This window comes from Mixophyes fleayi, chromosome 5 (genome assembly GCF_038048845.1).
Source record: "Mixophyes fleayi isolate aMixFle1 chromosome 5, aMixFle1.hap1, whole genome shotgun sequence".
Lineage (NCBI taxonomy): Eukaryota > Metazoa > Chordata > Amphibia > Anura > Limnodynastidae > Mixophyes > Mixophyes fleayi.
The window spans coordinates 70,056,751-70,075,081 of NC_134406.1; the positions used below are offsets into that span (position 1 = coordinate 70,056,751).

General features: G+C 37.7%; 1 protein-coding gene across 1 annotated transcript in view; it reads left to right on the forward strand.

The window, feature by feature from the left end:
* LRRC3B (leucine rich repeat containing 3B) overlaps window positions 1-17,653 on the forward strand; it is a 180,840-nt gene extending 163,187 nt beyond the window's left edge. Inside the window, exon 2 of the mRNA XM_075212357.1 lies at window positions 15,631-17,653. Within this exon, the coding sequence (XP_075068458.1) occupies window positions 15,773-16,552 (780 nt within the window). The 5' untranslated portion in view covers window positions 15,631-15,772 and the 3' untranslated portion in view covers window positions 16,553-17,653. The remainder of the gene's footprint in view (window positions 1-15,630) is intronic.
* The last annotated feature ends 678 nt before the right edge of the window (window positions 17,654-18,331 follow it).

Consider the following 18,331-nt stretch of genomic DNA (forward strand, 5'->3'; position numbering starts at 1 on the left):
TCAAAGTACAGTTTCAACTTGTTTCATTTGCATAAAATTGAGTGATACAGAATATTCAGTAATTTTGCTAAACATTTGACTAAAACAACATTTGATATACAGAACAAGCAAATACAACGAACACAAAAAACAACAACAAGGTACTATAAAACATGTGTCCTTAGAGCTCCTAACCAACCAAATAAACTCCATGATTCAACTCAATGCAATTTTTCTACTTCTTTTCTGATGTGTTCGGTGTAATCAAATATCTCTTTGTTATCAAGATTATCAAGACTATAAAAACAACATTCTGTTCCACTTAGAGTACACCCTCTCCCTTTAATGACCAGCATAAAGTCTATGCAATTTTGATCTGTAGGTTCACAGTTCTAATGGCAGACATTTTCATGGTGAACTTTTATAGGGCATTTGCAGTTTCATTGCTAACTTTTTCTAGGACACTTGATAATAATCTTACTTCCTTGATAGTCGTTCCAACTCCATATTAACTTGTCAATTATGGGTTTTAGACCAATAATTTTTTTAAGGACAAACATCTAGAATAGCATTTAAACGATTTTGTCTATGGTTGGTAGAACATGAGGCTAACCCCCTTGTCATATCATTCTTGTTATAACATCTCCAAGTAAAGTAGCTCTTAGGAGCTGTGAATATCAGCCCAGTTCAGACTATATCACGTGATGATGGTCTTTGACTCTTTCTTAAATTTCTGTAGGCACTCTATAATCACAGTGAGATCCTTAAGCAGAGTCATTAGGTAATAGTGCAAGGGACGTACACAGTTTGTATACCCCCTTGTTCTCTGGGAAACTGTAGTCGTAGGGCAATAAGTAGCCCGGAGCTTCTCTGTATAAATGTGACTATATTATATCCATTGAAAATGCCCTAAACTGCCTTTCATTTAGAACAAAAAATATGCTGCTTCACAAAAGACACCATTTTGTCATGAAATGCCACACACAGCAGTATAAAAATAAGCGCACTTGTATGATGTCACAGCTGGGGAAAGTGTTTTTTTTTTTGCTGCTTCTTTTTTACTTTATATCTAACCCTACTTACTTATGTCCAAATCACAGGTGCAGGGAAGCTATTAAACAGCATGTGTTTAACCTTTCCTAGTGTACAGAACAAAATGGAGGCTATGCTGAGTTGAGGAGAACAATATGCATGTGTAAGGTATCAATAGGTATCCCGCATTTTTAGTAACACTGCTTTACACTAAAAAATGATTTTGTACTAAGATGCATTAGCAACTAATAAGCACAGAGAAATTTGACATAAAATGATTGAAGAAAAAACCGAGCATTTATACTTTTTCTCATCTTTTTACAACTTAAATGAATAGGCCCCTTCATCTGGCTCTGATGTGTGTACGTCTATTCAAGCAGATAATAAAGCGATTTTCCACTACTTTTTATTATTTCTGAACAATGTATTCATCGAAATAGAGAGGTGGTCTATTTCCGCCAGCAATCACACATAATAGATTCAGTCTTTTTGTGCTTTTCATTCAAAATAGAGCATGTACATACTGTGAATAGTACTGATAATGTAATCTTCTACATATTTTTTATTAACTCTGTGAGAACCAAATAGATTTAGTGATTCAAATGTAAAGCTGAGAATATCCTGAATTCTGTATATAGGCCATACTGGTTCTATAGGGATGCACAAATGCAGTCACTCAGTCTGCAAGTGCTGTAGTTTGTAAAGATGTCACTAAAGATTTCTCATTCACTAATAGAAAGATATTAAATTAATCAACACGTAAATTAATCTATGTAGGAGGTAAAGTTATACCATAGTATACTGTTGCATAGACAATGTGTGGATTGGGAACTTAAAGTGGCCATGTAGCAAAAAGTAAATGTGACCTCTTGATGGCGGAAACAATTCAATTGGGGGTGGGGCCAACACAAAAGTAGGCGGGTTAGCACAGTGTTAGCCCTTGCCATATCTGTGGAAGCCGAGGCCAATACAACACGTAGTGGCCAGACTCAGCACACCAGTGGGTGGAGTACACACATCGGTTACTGTTAGTGGTGCAGCTTAATCCAACAAAAGGGAATTCCCAGGGTTAGCATTAATGTGATAGTAGTTCTGTCTGGAAAGTCCTTGCTATTGCATGAAGCCTGGACACTTTCAGCAGGTCCTTCTAACTGGGGTCTCATAACTGACAATCTCCCACTGATTGTAAAGATTCCTAAGCAGTATGAAAAGTTTTTTTTAAAAAATCACATTGTCTCTGACTGCCTTTATGCAGAACTTTGGGATATCCCAATGATGGTGATTAACTGTGATTACCTGTAAACACTAGCATCAGCAATTCAACAAATGCTTTTTCTGTTTGAATTAAATGAAAATACACCATGCAAAATGTATTGCAAGATAAAGAAGGTATTATGTTGCTCTGAAAGATAATTTGGCCAGTATTAGTGATAGATATATAATGCAGAGCATGCTAGTGACCACCATACAACGCAGACTGGATCCTAGTTACTGCCATACAATATAGAGAGCATCATCATCATCATTTATTTATATAGTGCCAACATATTCCGTAGCGCTTTACAATTGGGGACAAACATAGTACACTAATAAACAAGCATGCTAGTGTCTGCCATATAATACAGGGGCCATGCTAGTGACCATCATACAATACAGATATCATGCTAGTGAGTACCATAAAATACACACTGGATCCTAGTAACCATCATACAATTTAGAAAGCAAGCTAGTGACTGCCATACAATACAGAGAGCAATCTTGTGACCGCCAAATAATACAGAAAGCATACTAGTGACCGCTATACAATACAGAGAGCATGTTAGTGACCGCCATACAATACAGAGAGCAATTTTGTGACCACCATACAATACAGAAAGCATTCTTGTAACCCCAATACAGAGCGCTTTCTTGTAACCACCATGCAATGCAAAGAGCATTGTTGTGACCGCCACACAATATCATCCCCATCATCATTAATGAACTACTCCTCAAAATCATTAACTCCTTCAGCATCATAACAATCTCATTCAACCCTTTTATAATAATTAACTCCTACATCATCAATTAATTTCATTCACATTCTTTAACCCCTTTGTTACCTCCCACAGTCTCATCTGTAATCATAATTAACAAGCATTTACAATAGTTACTTTTCTGAATTATACTCATTCCTCTTGCCCCTCCCCCACTGACACTTAACTGTTTCTGATCCTATTCATCTTCTCCTTGTCATTGCTGACACACACTGGGGCAAGGTGATCCCACCATAGCGTGTGAGGAGGGCTCACCAGAGATCACATCATTAAGCCCTGCGCCCACCAAGACCCGGGATGGTGCACAATTTTCCCGGGAGTCCAGGAGGACTCCCCAAAATTCAGGGACCTCCTGAAAATTCTGGGAGAGTTGACAAATATGGTTTTACCGCGCAGTTAGGCTTAAATCATATGCGGCTTACCTTGAACATATTGTTTAAGGGTTTGCAAACTGCCACACATCAGACGCAGTTTGAGTTTTCTATTCTGTGGTTTGCATGTGTGGTAGTTTGCAAACTGCATCAAAAACTGCCCTTTAGTAAATCTACCCTTATGTGAGATTGTACTCCTATGCCACACATAGATGAGTAAAGAGTGTGACCCTGTTAGCTCCATAATACAGTTTACCTGGATTACTTGGATGTATTATTTATTTGTATATTTGGGCAGCATGGTTATTATTGCTTTCTCACAGTGCTGGGTTTATGAGTTTGATTCCAACCAGGGCTTATCTGTGGAGAGATTGTATGTTTTCCTCGTGTTTACTCCGGTTTCCTCCCACAGTCCGAAAACATACTCATATGTTATTTGACTTCTGACTCCAAAAAACTACCCTAGTGTGTGTGATGTGAATAACTACATATCTGCAGTACATTGCTGCGTAACATGATTGGCGCTATATAAATAAACGATAATAATGATAATAATAACAATAATAATAATAATCATAATAATAATAATATATGGCATGAACCATAACTCCAACAGATACACAATCTATAGCAATATTATTATTATTATTATTATTATTAGTAGTAGTAGTAGTAGTAGTAGTAGTAGTAGTAGTAGTAGTAGTAGTAGTAGTAGTAGTAGTAGTAGTATTACTAAAATATGACATGAACCATAACATTGAGTTGCATAGTCTGTACCAATGGAAGTCCACTAGTTTAAGTAAAGGTCTACTTACCTGGATTTGCTGTCAAGTGAAGGTCTGAGTTTGTTGTGAAACTACAAGTCCTAGCTTGAGCTATAGGGATGTAGAATTTGCTTGAGAGCACTCAGTCTTGAGCTCTTCTTGTTTGTAAGGTGTCTGATAACAAAGGGCTCCCTTCCCAAGTGCGGAAATGATGTGACCCCACAGTCAAGCCTGGTGGCCACCTTATTTCTGCACCTCGAGGCAAAGTTGTAAATGCACTGCTTTCCACAGTGTGACCCTGACTGTGGGCAGGAATTTGGAGAGCAGAGCAAGTACAGCACATTCTGTATTGTCTAATCATAGTGATGCACAGCACATTTTATTAGCATGGGTACCCAAGGAATCTGTTTTTTTTTTAAGTCATCCATCAATCGTAAGCCCTTCATCCTCCATTATTAATCATCCATCATTCATGATTAATGCCTCTTTCTCCATCAATCATTAACCCCTCATCCTTCATCATACGTTCTCCATCAATAACCCTTCACCCTCACATTAATAAACTTTCAACATTATCATTTTCCATAAAATACCTTACATTATCATTCTTCATTAACACATTGTCTCATCATAACTCTCCAGTATTCCCCTCATCCTCATAATATCATCAATCTGACTACCTTCATCCTTACTCACCCTGGCCACCATGGTGATCTAGAGGGAAATGTATCAGCTCTTTGCTTGTGGCATAAAGTTTTACCATAGCAGTGGATAAATAGCAGAAATGTAGGGAAATAATACCAGAAAATCTTCAATATGCAATGTTAATCTTGTTTCAACAATATCAGTAGTATGCAAACATAAATCACTACAACAAATAGGTCACTAAATAAATATATCTCACTGAAAAATGAGACACTAGTGCTTTAGTGAATTGGGTTTCACTGGATAAGTACTTTTGAGCGACAACCAGTAGTTTACAGGCTAATTAGGCAAAGTCAATCACAATAGACTTTTAGTGCAAATATATACTCATTACACAAAATCAGCAGAGATGCTAATTCAACTTGATCAGGTTATAGGCTTTAGGCGAAATGTCTGTAGACTAGGGTCACTTTACATTAGACATTAAATATATTAGTAAGTAAATTTTAATCCGCATGTTAAACAAAGTTTCATTGGACCCATGACGCTTATTAATTTGTAATGGATGAAATCAGTAATCGACTTGATGCATACGTGAATCCTGAGCTCGGTGTAAAAAACAGTAATTCTGCAATTCTCCAGTGTAAGTAACACAATCTTCACTTAGTAATTCATCTAATGTACTAAGCAGATCTCTTGCAGCAACTGTAGGGTTAAACAACTTGCAATTCTCTCCTCAGCAACCATTTTAACTAATTTCACGATAGGATCAAATTTCCGATGCAATATAGACAAACTTTTATGACAAATGAATTCTGTATATGTCACTAGCAGTCTGTGTTAGCTACAGATAAACTTTAAATACAGCAAATTTTTGAAATAAACTCTTCATTCGGACAGCACCATAACCTCTCAATAGCATTGTTACAATCCCGGTCAGAGATTTTAATAACACAGCTTTATGTCTGACTTATTTCACTTTAATAACTTAAACGTAGCAAGGCAAAATAAACCATTAACCTATCTGTATGAGTCCTGCTGATATCTGATAGGCTTTACGACAAAGATGCTTCCTTCTGGGCTGGCTTTTAAATCTGGAACTTTAGCTGCAAACATCCCTCATGGCAATAGTCCAGCAATAGCACTCAGTGGCTCCGTGTGGCTCCTTCCCTTTTCCCCAAGAATATTCTGGAGTCTTCTAGTACTTGTACCTGGAGCCAAAATGCCTGTTTTTTTGCAGCTTTTTGTAACTTGTTGCAGTGTCTATCTGTCTTTGCATGTTCCTAGTGCAGTCTGAGGCTCTTATGTCTAGTTTGGGTCTCTAGTTTGCAGTTTGTTAATCTTAAAATGGCTGATGCAATCTGCAGTGAACTTCCCAGATACACTCTGGGAGATACAGTTTTCTGAATTAGTACATACAGTAATATACGTGTGATTTACAGGGTATTAGAATTGTGAAATAGCCTCCAAAGACTGTCAAATAGGCATGCATCTTGAAGTGTGTTGGTTGGACAAACTAGACACATTGGTGCAAAACTACAGGAATTTGGAGTGCACATCCAGTTTGCTTTGTAAATGAGTTTCATTGTGTTAAATGAATTTGATATAGGGTAAAATGCTTAAACTGCAAAGAAGAGCATATCTGATAGCTTGCCAAACACCACTAGCTATATTCATGTGTACAAATACAATACAACCATACTTGCCTACTCTCCCAATATTTCGGGGAGTCCTCCCAGACACCTGACCTCCTTTCTGAGGTCTCCCAGTGGGGAGGTTTTAAAAGTAGACACAGAGGAAATCTGATGAGAGGACATTGCGACAGTTCCAATTGACGTCAGTTGCGTGCGCAACTTTTTTTTTTTGTAAACCGGCAACGCACGGAGAATGGTAATGTTAATTTTATTCCTAACCCTATCCCCTTACGTAAAGGTAATACTTACCAGGGTCCGTGCGTTGCCGCTTTAAAAGCCGGAATTTCCAAGTCGCACACAACAACTAACATCATTTGAAAGTATCGCAATGTCCTGTCATCAGATTCCTCTGTGTCTCTTTACTGGCAAGTAGTTATTTTTTCTATGTCGCTCTGTTCATTATCGGAATAATTATGTAGGAGTAAACAGTGTCGGTGTTTACAGCACCGATAAACTTGATTACCACCGCATAAAATAGAGAGAAGGAAACTTTTTGCGCTATCCGTTCCCACTCTAACATACAATAAGGAACCAATATCTTCTTTTTAGGTAATGTTGATTGCCATATAAAACGTAAAAACTTCACAACTTCAGGATATCCAATCCCCGTAATTAGAAATAGACTTACAATTAGTATAAGCCCGTGTTCCCGTAGCAGGTACTTGAAACGAGGAGACCTGATCTTGTCCGCCCGCTTTTCACATATGGTAACAATCAGAGTACTTCAGCAATCTCCCATATGTCTCGGACACCACATTAAAAGAAAAATAAAGACATCTAGTGTACTACGTTTTAAAATTTAATACAAATACAACAGGGGATGTGGTTACCCGTACCGGATAATTGAAAGAAAAGCGCATGGATAGTTAACGATGTTCCGGAGCTCCTAACCACAGCATTTTCTGACAATGATGTAAGATCACGAGAAAGGGTTCCCAGTCCGTCTGTTGTCCACTTCACCAACGCGTTTCAACTGTAATAAGTCTTTCTCGGTTGTTTCGTGCATCCTCGGATCTGAACCGAGGCAAAATATCATTGTTGCGTTGTCTGATCTCGTAGGTTTTGGATTCCATAAGTGCCTCCCTCCCCAGGAGATCCAGTGCCATTGCTCACACAGAAACAGGGGTAGCAGTGTTCTTGTCACTCTCCAATCTCCAGTGCCATTGCTCAGTGCCAATGCTCATACAGAAATAGGAGGAGAAGCAGTGTTCTTGTCCCTTGACAAAAATTTACTGGAAATTAATGTTATTGAGGTTAATAATAATATAGGAACAAAAAGAAAGCCAATTTATGTGATTTTAGAAAACAAAATAGGGATCCAAAACCAAAAGCAAAACACACAAGGTCGGTTTTGCCAAAACCAAAACCAAAAGCAAAACACGAAGTTAATCCAGATCCAAAACCAAAACCAAAACACGGGGGTCAGTGAACATCTCTATTAATTTATCATACCATATGCCAGGAAAGTAATTGTTCAGTATTAAAAAGGTGGATTATGTAACGTGTGCCGTGCTCTATGTTCTGTTTGATGTTTCCAAATTATTAAATGGATGTTGTGAAATTCCCTTTTGAGCCTTCGCTGTTCATTATGTTTTCTCTTCCTGACTTATAAGTAACAGGGATTCTTCAGTGTTTACAACAGCTATGAAATATTTCTGAAGCGCAGGGGAGATTAAAATCATTCATCTGTGCCTTTTTTTTAATATGGCGTACATGATAGAAACAGGAAAATCTACAAATGTAAAACCAGCTTCAGTGCACCTGTCTCCCACTGTTAGCTTACTTCACTGTCTTACTTCTGTAGTGATTGTCTTAGAACAAGAATTAACTTTTAGATCTATTATACATTTTATATTTAGAAGTAGTAATGTAATAAAACAATAAACAAAAAAAGTACATAAAATCATACTTGCCTATTTTATATTTCACCCCTCAGTAGATGAGGAGCGTGGTGGAGCACTACGAATTGCGTCATTTTGGTCCCACCCCCACTGTGAAATTACCTGTTTGCACCATTTTGCAATGGACGGTGAGGCCAAAATGACATGATTCACATATATTTGCGTCATCTCCCCTTCACTTTTATGTATGCAGGATGCGGTTAATGGAACTCCCTCTCCCTAAATCAGGTGTCTCCCAGACATTCCAGGAAAGTAGGCAACTATGGCTATATATATGCAGTGTTGCATGAAGTCAAGTATATAAAAGGCCATTTACTAAATTGTAGAAATGCAGGCTCACAGTGCAAATACCATTTTGTGATATCCTAGGCCTTTTTTGCACCATGATGGATAAGTCCATGGCTTAGTGTGTCAAGATAGTGGAGACGGTGATGGGCCCCTTATGATGGGAGGAGGTTTGCGGATTCTGATGCTTCTTGCTACTTGCAGATTGGCCTTATGAATGCAACATACTTTCCCCACATTCAAAAATGTTATTTCAGTTCACAAAACAAGGTATTTAAATTAATTTCAACAGGTTGAAACTGTTTGACTTAGGGGGCATTTGCAATCTAGCAGGTAGCCACAATGCCTTCTCCTCTTGCACAATTACTTAATTTTCACAATTACAGGTGGGTGGGACCATTGGTCTGTACTTTAACTGGCAAGCCTTTTACACAAACCCAGCACAATTTATATGGAAAAATGCAGTTTCGGCTAAAATTTGAATCTTAAAAAAAAAATACATATTGGACAAATTATGTCACAATGTTTTCTTATTGTCATGATATCATTAAAACATGAATAAGGCTAGAATGCAAATTATTTTAGGAGAACAATTTAAAAACGTGAACTAATTATGGGTCTGTTACAAAAGTGATGGCAGACAGGGCTTGGACCTGACATTTTTACTCTTGCGTGTATTCCTTTGAGCTTTTAAGCCTGCAAATGGTTGTGCAAAGCTTTTGTACTAAGGCACTTCCTGAATACACAAAGTGGATGTGCACCAGTGTATTGACATTTGTGTTAAATGAAATATGCTGCTTGTCTGCATATTTTCAGTTAAAACACGCCATGTATTTCCTGTCTCACCTCTTTCCCAGTTGCCTGTCACTGTAATCACAATACCATGTCAACAATGGTTGAAGTCTGGGGTATACGGTGGTATACCGTCTACTGGCTCTTCTGTCATTGTAAAATTATAAAAATACATTCACTTCCATTTTCCATAACACCACTACTAAAATTCTACTTCAACCACTGCATGTTGATTCATTATTTAAAGAAGTTACCAACTTTTGGACAACTCCTGCTTAAAAACGTCCTTGTCCCAGGAACGAATCCGTTAACTAAACCTAGGAGATGACTCATGTAGTAGCACTAGAAGGCTGAGTCCATGCATAGCTTTTCCATAAAGCTGTATTAAAAATTAATGGACATGTTGTAATGTTTTAATTTTCCTGGGCTGTGACATGATTCTGTACCACTAATTTCTACGAAAGTCAGAGCGTGTTTTATCAAGCAGGATTTGTTCAAAATGGACAGCTGACTCAATCAAACTATATATTTAATTTATTCATACAACCCTATAAATAGAGAATTTTCATACATTCAACTGTCAGATACAGTTCAGGGAGAAGCCCTCTGGGTTATCTGGATTTGGTGGTAATGTTAAGTCCTATTTGTTAATGTTTCTAATTCTGGATCAGGTATGGGGCTAAATTGGCCAATTTATCGTTTGATTATGTTGGGAGTTATGTATTTTCAGATCATTTTTCTAAACAGTGTCCAAGAAGGGAAATTTGCAAAATTTAGTCTAATAGTTAGCAACTAAAGAACATTTTTTGTCTCCTACTAGAAGATTGATCCTGAATTTTACCTAGTGGTTAACACAGTTCCTGATTTTAACTCATTTTACCTTATTTGGTGTTTGAATCTAAAACACCTTTTGCTTATTGTCAAAATATGTATATGCTATCAAGAAACATTAACTACTAAAACTTAAAGTGCACATTACCTACACACAGTGGGCCTGATTCCTGTTCGGGTGCAACTTGCATGCAAATTGCGTTTAAAAGAGAGCGCGGAACTTCAGTGTAGTTCAGACTATATTCAAATCCAAATGTATCTCAAAGTGTTTGATTTGAATCTGAGTATAAGTGCACTCTGCTTAAACACCACTTGCTGAATGTAGATACACACAGCAGACTTCAGTATTAGCACAAGTGTCTGTTCACTAAAAATTCACATCAGAACACAAAAAATTATAAAATAAATGAACAACTCTTGACAATATAATCATTAACAAAATATAGATTTTACCAAATATTTATATTTATTTTACATTAAATACATAAATCAAGATGCTTTAAATACATATTATACATACATTGGGCCTGATTCATTAAGGAAAGTAAGGCAAAAAAATGAGTAAGTTTTCTCCTTGATAAAACCATATTACAATGCAAGGGGTGCAAATTAGTTTATTATTTTACACAAAAGGCTGTTTTTTCATGTAACACACAGATACTTGATAGCTTAATTTTCACACTGACATTTGAAGTTGATCTAGGACGTGCCCTACCCCAATTATAAATCTGTCCCCACACTTTAAATTTATTTCCCGCTCCAATGCAACATAGTTTTGCCCAGGTGAAAAGTTACTAATTTTTATTGCTTTACTTTTCTTAATGAATCAGGTCCAATGTGTTTATATAGTCAGTCTTCATTGCATACACATCATCTGTGCATACATATGTGTTGTTTTTAATACAAAGACTATGCTATGTCAGTCATTACTACCAGTTTGCACTTACCCATGCGGTGTAGCTGGTGCAAGTAACACGGCTGAAACAATGGGCACTTAAGAGACACACAGAACTTGAATGAGCTGCATTTGCTTCCGCATGCCCTTACTGCACATTGCCTAGATTAATTTGCCTCTTCCCTTCCCCATTCCGACTCTTATGTTGTAGGCAGTCATAAGTGTCATTTGCCTTTAGACATGAATTGCAATTACGTTCATTGACGTAAGGTCTACTTCTGGGCATACACAGAGCTATTTCACACAAGTTAGGGCACACAAACAGACTTACATCAACACATGAATCAGGCCCACTGTGCCAATGATATGCCAATGTGATGTGCCATCCAAATTATGAAGCCTATCAATTCATTAAGAATAAGTAATATTCTATTGACGAAAGGTATACTTTAAACTTAGTTTCCTATTCTCCCGGAATGTCTGTGATACTTCTGAATTTCAAGTTCTTCTCCTGACTCCTGAGAGAGAAGGAAACCTTCCCAGATCTCCATGTTATAAAGAGGAAGGGACAGGGCCTTGATGACACTTGGACTATGCATTGCAGAATGTGTTTTAGGGCAGGAGTTAAAAAAGAGCAAAAAAATACATATGCAAATATTGAACACAGTGCATTTAAGTGTGAAACTAATGTGTCTGTCTGATATCTTTGGAGAAGAAACAGAGAGAAGAGCATTACTGTCATCACTTGAACTTAATTAACAAGTACAAACATTTGGAAGCTTAGAAAATCCATATGGCTTCCACATGACCAAAAACTATATTTTTGCACTCAATATGTAAGCATAACAGTACCTAGCAAACTAGTATTCATTCCTCTTTTTCTCATGCAGTGTCTACACCATGCTTAGTAATTGTAATTAAAGTGATAATTAACAATCCTGTTGTTGTTTGCTTTTTGTTATCGTGACACTCTCTTTTTGGGGGTTTGTTACCTCAAGTAGTGTTAAGAAAAGGAATTATGCATCATACAGAAGGTAAAGCAAGTTAATAATTAATGGAAAATGTAGAGTACTTCGCCTACTGGCCAGATTTGGGACTGCAGACAGTTGTGCACCTGCAAGGAGTCTGCAAGTGTCTAACAGAACATACCTTTTGTAAACCGTCCTATTCTGATTTCAATACACATGGAGTATTCAAACAGCTGAAACCAGTTCTTGTGACACAATTTACATAGAGAATACATGGCTTACTTGAGAAGTGCAGTAAGAACTGTGCAGAAAAAATCACTATTTCAAAACACAAATGGATAGCAAAACAGGTAAAAAGACATAGCAGCATATTCATACATGCCAACTTTTAAAACAGGAGATCCCGGGGGAGAAGTCATGTAATAGGGGGTAGGAGGGAGCCTAGTGACGTCGTTGGGTCACCATAACCCCACCCCCAATATAAAATGCCAAAATTCACGGCCTTGAATAGCGGGACAGGGCTTATTGATGCAATTAAGCCCCGCCCCCACCGTTCAATGCTGTGGATTTCGGTGAATCCGAGAGGTTTGCCTACTCTTCTGGGAGTCTGGGAGGACTCCCCGAAATTCGGGAGCTTCACGTCAATTCCGGGAGAGTAGGCAAGTATGAGCATATTGATTATTCTGGGTGATAACCTAGATTAGCTATTGCTGTTGATCGTAGACAATTTGGTTTCAACCTTGTTTCTCCCCGATTTATAAAGAATATTTCTGCTCAGCTCCTTTGTGATACAGGCTGGCCACTTCTATCACTTTGCCAGACAGTCCAGGAATTCCTCTGCGCATGCGTGACCCGGCATTGATGGTTTACACATACGCAGTGGAACTGGAAATTAAATGTAAAAAAAAAAAAAATGATAAAAAAAGGATAAAGTAAGTAAAAAATATAAAAAAAACATTTATTTTAATATGGAAAAATGCTTTTTAGCTAAAAAAAAGTATTTTTTCTTGTGCCACTCCCTGCTGCCGCCATCCGAAATGGATATAGTAATAGGAGGAGAGTGGAGGACTTGTACTGCTTTTGTTCTTGGTAAATAGGGTTTGATATGCAAATCACCAGATTTAGGGCTTTTCTCTGTTTCATTGTAGACCCCATAGCCTTTTTCTTGACTTGAAGCCCCGCAGCATGCAGTCTGTCATAACTAAATAAGGCTAACTGAGAAAACACAAAATTTAGCCTTGAACAGAATTTTAGACATCAAAACAAATGCAATCCAGGGGCAAATGCAGGATTTCTAGAGGGGGTTCAACTCCACGAGAGTGGGCATGTCCATCATGTGATTGGCTATCATTTTAGATAGTGCTAGGCTTCTCTCCTACACCCTCCCATCCCCTTGAAATAGACAGACAGTGCTGCGTGCACTACTTTTATGTGCACACAGCTCCTTCTTCACGAGCAGAACAGAGTGAAGCAGGGCATACTCCCAACAGTCCTTGCAGTGGGACTGACTGAGCGGGACAGTCACCCAAGATTGGGACTGCCCTACCAGAATCAGGACAATTTGCAGATTGTCCTGCTCTCTCCTCCCTATTCCTGCAGTTTTCTCTACTTGCAGCTGTTGTTTGTGTCTTAAATTCAGTTGTTGCTGCTTGTCTGGATCCTGTATTGTTGACACCCTATTTGTAAAAAGTATAGGTACATGAAATATGGAAAGCCTTGCAATGAGTGAACATTTTAAGCTTCCCTCCACCTAACCGGTCCTGGAACTAAATAAAAAACAGTCATGTTTAATTTTTAGGTTTCCCTCTCTGCAATCAGCCCAACATTAATGGCATTCACATTTAATAAGTAGGCCTATATCCCCCCCAACCAGCCGCAAAATTAAATGATTAGTATTCACAATAATACTTGCCAACACTCCCGGAATGTCTCTCCATCAAGAGCCAAAATTACGTGATTCGTGACAAATTGCGTCATTTTGGCCCCGCCCCCCCACAACAAAATGACAATTTCATTGTTGCCACCCCCCTCCTAATTTCACCCTCCCGCCCCACACCCCTTCCCTGGGATCTCCCAGATGCCAATAACACAAAGTTGACAAGTTAATAAATACACCTATTTTCCCCTATCTGCCCCAACATTAACTTAATAGTATCCACATTTAGTAAATAAGCCTATTTCCTCCCAAACAACCCAGCATTTAAATAATTAGTATTCACATTTATTAAATGGTCCTCATTGCCTCCATGTTCAATTAATTGCCTCAGAACACCCCAGAATTAAATGAATATTCCCATCAAACCACTTTAACCACAGTGTTAAATTAAATATTCCCCACCATCAAATAAATAGCCCCACCAAAAAATGTATATTTTCCCATCACCATTAAATGATTAGCCTCCACCCTGACTCCTATCATTAAACTAATTCATCTAACCACCTCCAGCACACTTACACTTACATTAAAAGTCTCTTCACCCAACATCTACCTTCTGCCCTGCAAGCACTTCTGTAATCTCCATACATGCTGTCAGTGCAGGGCGAGAGATGGGTGGGCACACAGCAGTGGAGAACAGGATCGTGACAATCAACGTTTCCTGTTGTGAGGTGGCTGGTTCTGGGGTGAGGTGGCCCCTCACCCCTCACCCCAGTCTAGCTCTTGAAACACCTCAGTTCCTGGCCTGAAGGGGAGTCCTTGCTCTCAACTGCGCTGGTGCTATATTTCCTATGTTCTCCTCGTGAGCAGTCAAGGGCTTGGACCAGTCAGTGCCACTACTGGTCTATGAATTTGACCACCTCTTGAGAAATCACTGGAAAATGGCTCCAGCACCTGTGCGGAAAATAGCATAGACTCTGTACCTCTGCTATTTATTGAACATGGGTCCTTTAATTTTTAAAACGCCTATGCAGAGCAGCATATGGAAATATTACAATAAGTCTGTGAATACAGAACACTGCCTATTTGAAAGGATTAGAGATGATAAAAGCATCAATCACAAACTAATTCAAAGGCTTTACTGATAATGAAAAAATAAACACATTGAATTTGAATCAGGAAATACGTCAACATTTTTAAATTTCATAAAGTTATAATCGTTTATAAGTTTACGTCTGATTGAATTATAATTCTAGGAAATGTACTCTATATTCTGTAAATTTCTATAGATAATGGCTATAGATCGGTAACAGTAATAAGAAAATAAGGACAAAAAAGTCATGTTTTCAAATACTGAAAAGGTTTTAAAAATGTAAAAAGTGTGAATGAAAAACCCTTTTATAAATGCAATTATGCGCTATTCTTCATAAATATTTTATATACTCATATAAATGTATATAATTGTATATTTTCACAGAGGCGACATGTGTGCACTTTCTATATCTATCGAATAGAAGTAAAGTCATGTCAATCAAAATAAACACTGCTATTGTTTCTTTTTCAGATGCTTTTCCTGAATTGATGAGCACTACAGTCATCCATTCAAAAAATATAAAAAATGAAGCTGCGGATTTGCTTTGGGGGATCCTTTATTACTTCTTTTGGGTAAATGAGAAGTAGCCATGTTATTATGCTGACATCTAAGCATGAATTTGGTAGACCTGTGGCTAACACGCTCTCTCTCCATGTGTCTGCTGCTACAAAGCTTTGTTCTCATGATACTGTGCTTTCATTCTGCCAGTATGTGTCCCAAAGGCTGCCTTTGCTCTCATTCCGGAGGCTTAAATGTCAGCTGCAGTAATGCGAATCTCAAAGAAATACCTAGAGACATTCCTCCTGAAACTGTTTTACTCTACCTAGACTCCAATCAGATAACCTCTATCCCTAATGAGATTTTTAAAGATCTCCATCAACTAAAAGTTCTCAACTTGTCCAAAAACGCCATTGAATTTATAGATGAGCACTCTTTTAAAGGTGTAGCAGAGACTCTGCAGACTCTAGATCTATCAGATAACCAAATTGTAAGCGTCCATAAAAATGCTTTCAATAACCTGAAGGCAAGGGCCCGGATTGCTAACAACCCCTGGCATTGTGACTGTACTTTACAGCAGGTTCTGCGAAGCATGGCATCTAACCACGAGACTGCAAGCAACGTCATCTGCAAAACGGCCGTACTGGATGAACATGCGGGACGGGCATTCCTGACTAATGCTAATGATGCTGATCTTTGTAATCTTCCCAAAAGGACAACAGATTATGCCATGTTGGTCACTATGTTTGGCTGGTTCACCATGGTGATATCCTATGTGGTATACTATGTACGACAAAACCAGGAAGATGCGAGACGGCATCTTGAATACTTGAAATCCCTGCCAAGCAGGCAAAAAAAACCTGATGAAGCTGATGACATTAGCACTGTGGTATAGTATTCAAGGCAGGCTTAGGCAATTTGTGGTTCTGCCAGAGAATAACAGAACATAATAGGAGTTTTGGTTCAACAATAGCTGGAAAGCCACACGCTGCCTACTCCTGATCTAAGGTATCAAAGACTGAGACAACATTTTGGTAATAGATCAGATTTCATTAGAACAAACCCAGTTTAGTTCTAATGTTTGTTGTAAACCTTTTTGCCTTTTTAAACATTTACAGTAGCTACATTTATTGCCACTGTTGAGCAACAATACAACATAATCTTTGTTTGAATGGTACACAATTGTCTCTTTGATGGTATTCCAATCAACCTATCTAGTATATAATCATAACTTAGAATGCATTTCACTATTTAATAACAAAATATTTATTTTTTTAATTTCTAAGAAAATAAAGGCTTAACTTTAAACTGTGTAATACATAGTAATCTTAATCTATTGTTCTTTAGAACATGACAAACGACTGGGTTAACTGATTTATTTTTATAGGTTAGTAACCATTATGCAAAACTGGTATTGGTTTAACACAAAACACAATGGGCTGGAGCAGTAAGTGAAGAAATTATAATTCAATATGATGTTCTGTGAAAACAGTTTTTATTTTTTTCTCCCTGCGCGATGTAAAAGGGTCAATGTGCAGAAGGTTAATAACCAGGCATGGGACATCATGGCTCAGAATTTAATTTATAATCATAAATGTGTGTGTTCACACTGGCAGTAAATATATACCAAAAAGCAAAGCCGAAAGAACACAATGTGCAAATTAATCTTATTAGAAGCCACAGACCTGCGGAAAGTTACATAAGGCACCTCATTTACTAATGGATATAAAACAAAATATCTAGCCCTGCACAGTCTTAGTACATTGCCACTGATGTGCTTCTAGAATAAGTCACCAGTGTTGTAAGCCACAGAACACCTAACTAGTGTTAACAAAAGGTAAGACAGCCAACTAATATGATGCCTATTTTTTCCCCAAGAGGAAATATACTATTATGGGGAACAATTTCTAGTCAGCCCTTCACATGCTATGTGTAATAAAAAGAATTATAGTAATGCAAGTTTCATGCCTTTTTATCAATAAAAATCTTAACACAACAGTTGTTGTTGTTTTGTGCTTGTTTTGTATTTTTCTTATTAATGAATTTTATGTTTTTGTTTTGAATGTATCAAAAAATGGCTTCAAATACATCATGTTTCTTCTGTGTCGCTTTATTACAGCTATAAGTCTATCCACAGATTATAAGATACACATTGACCAACTAACAGACCGATGTGATCCGTTTTGTTGTCTGCACTGATGAAACAAACATAGCACAGTTGTAAATATTTTTTATGGGTCAACGTCAACCCATCATCACTCACAAGCAGGCTTGGATCCCTTGCCACAGTCACTGCTCAGTGACACTGGTTGGACCTGTCATTAAGTTGAATATAGACTCACTCTCTTGGTCACATAAACTCATAAGAATTGATTATTTTCATTCCTTAAATTAATTTATTATTTCAGAAGAAAGAAAAATGTGTGTTCTACAAGTAAAAAAACAACCTGTCAGCCTTTTCTGCATTTAGCCACATGCCATGCCTCATGCTAAATCTGGCCCTATCCACAAGTATAAAGGCTAAATTACAGTACTAGAACTCTAATTCTGCAATAAAGGTCAGAGAGAAACTCTTGCAATTACAAGTAATTAGATGAATTTGGTTTTATTGTAGGTTTTGCTTTATTCACTAAAGTGTAATTTATCGCACTACTTATATGATGTTCAAAATTCC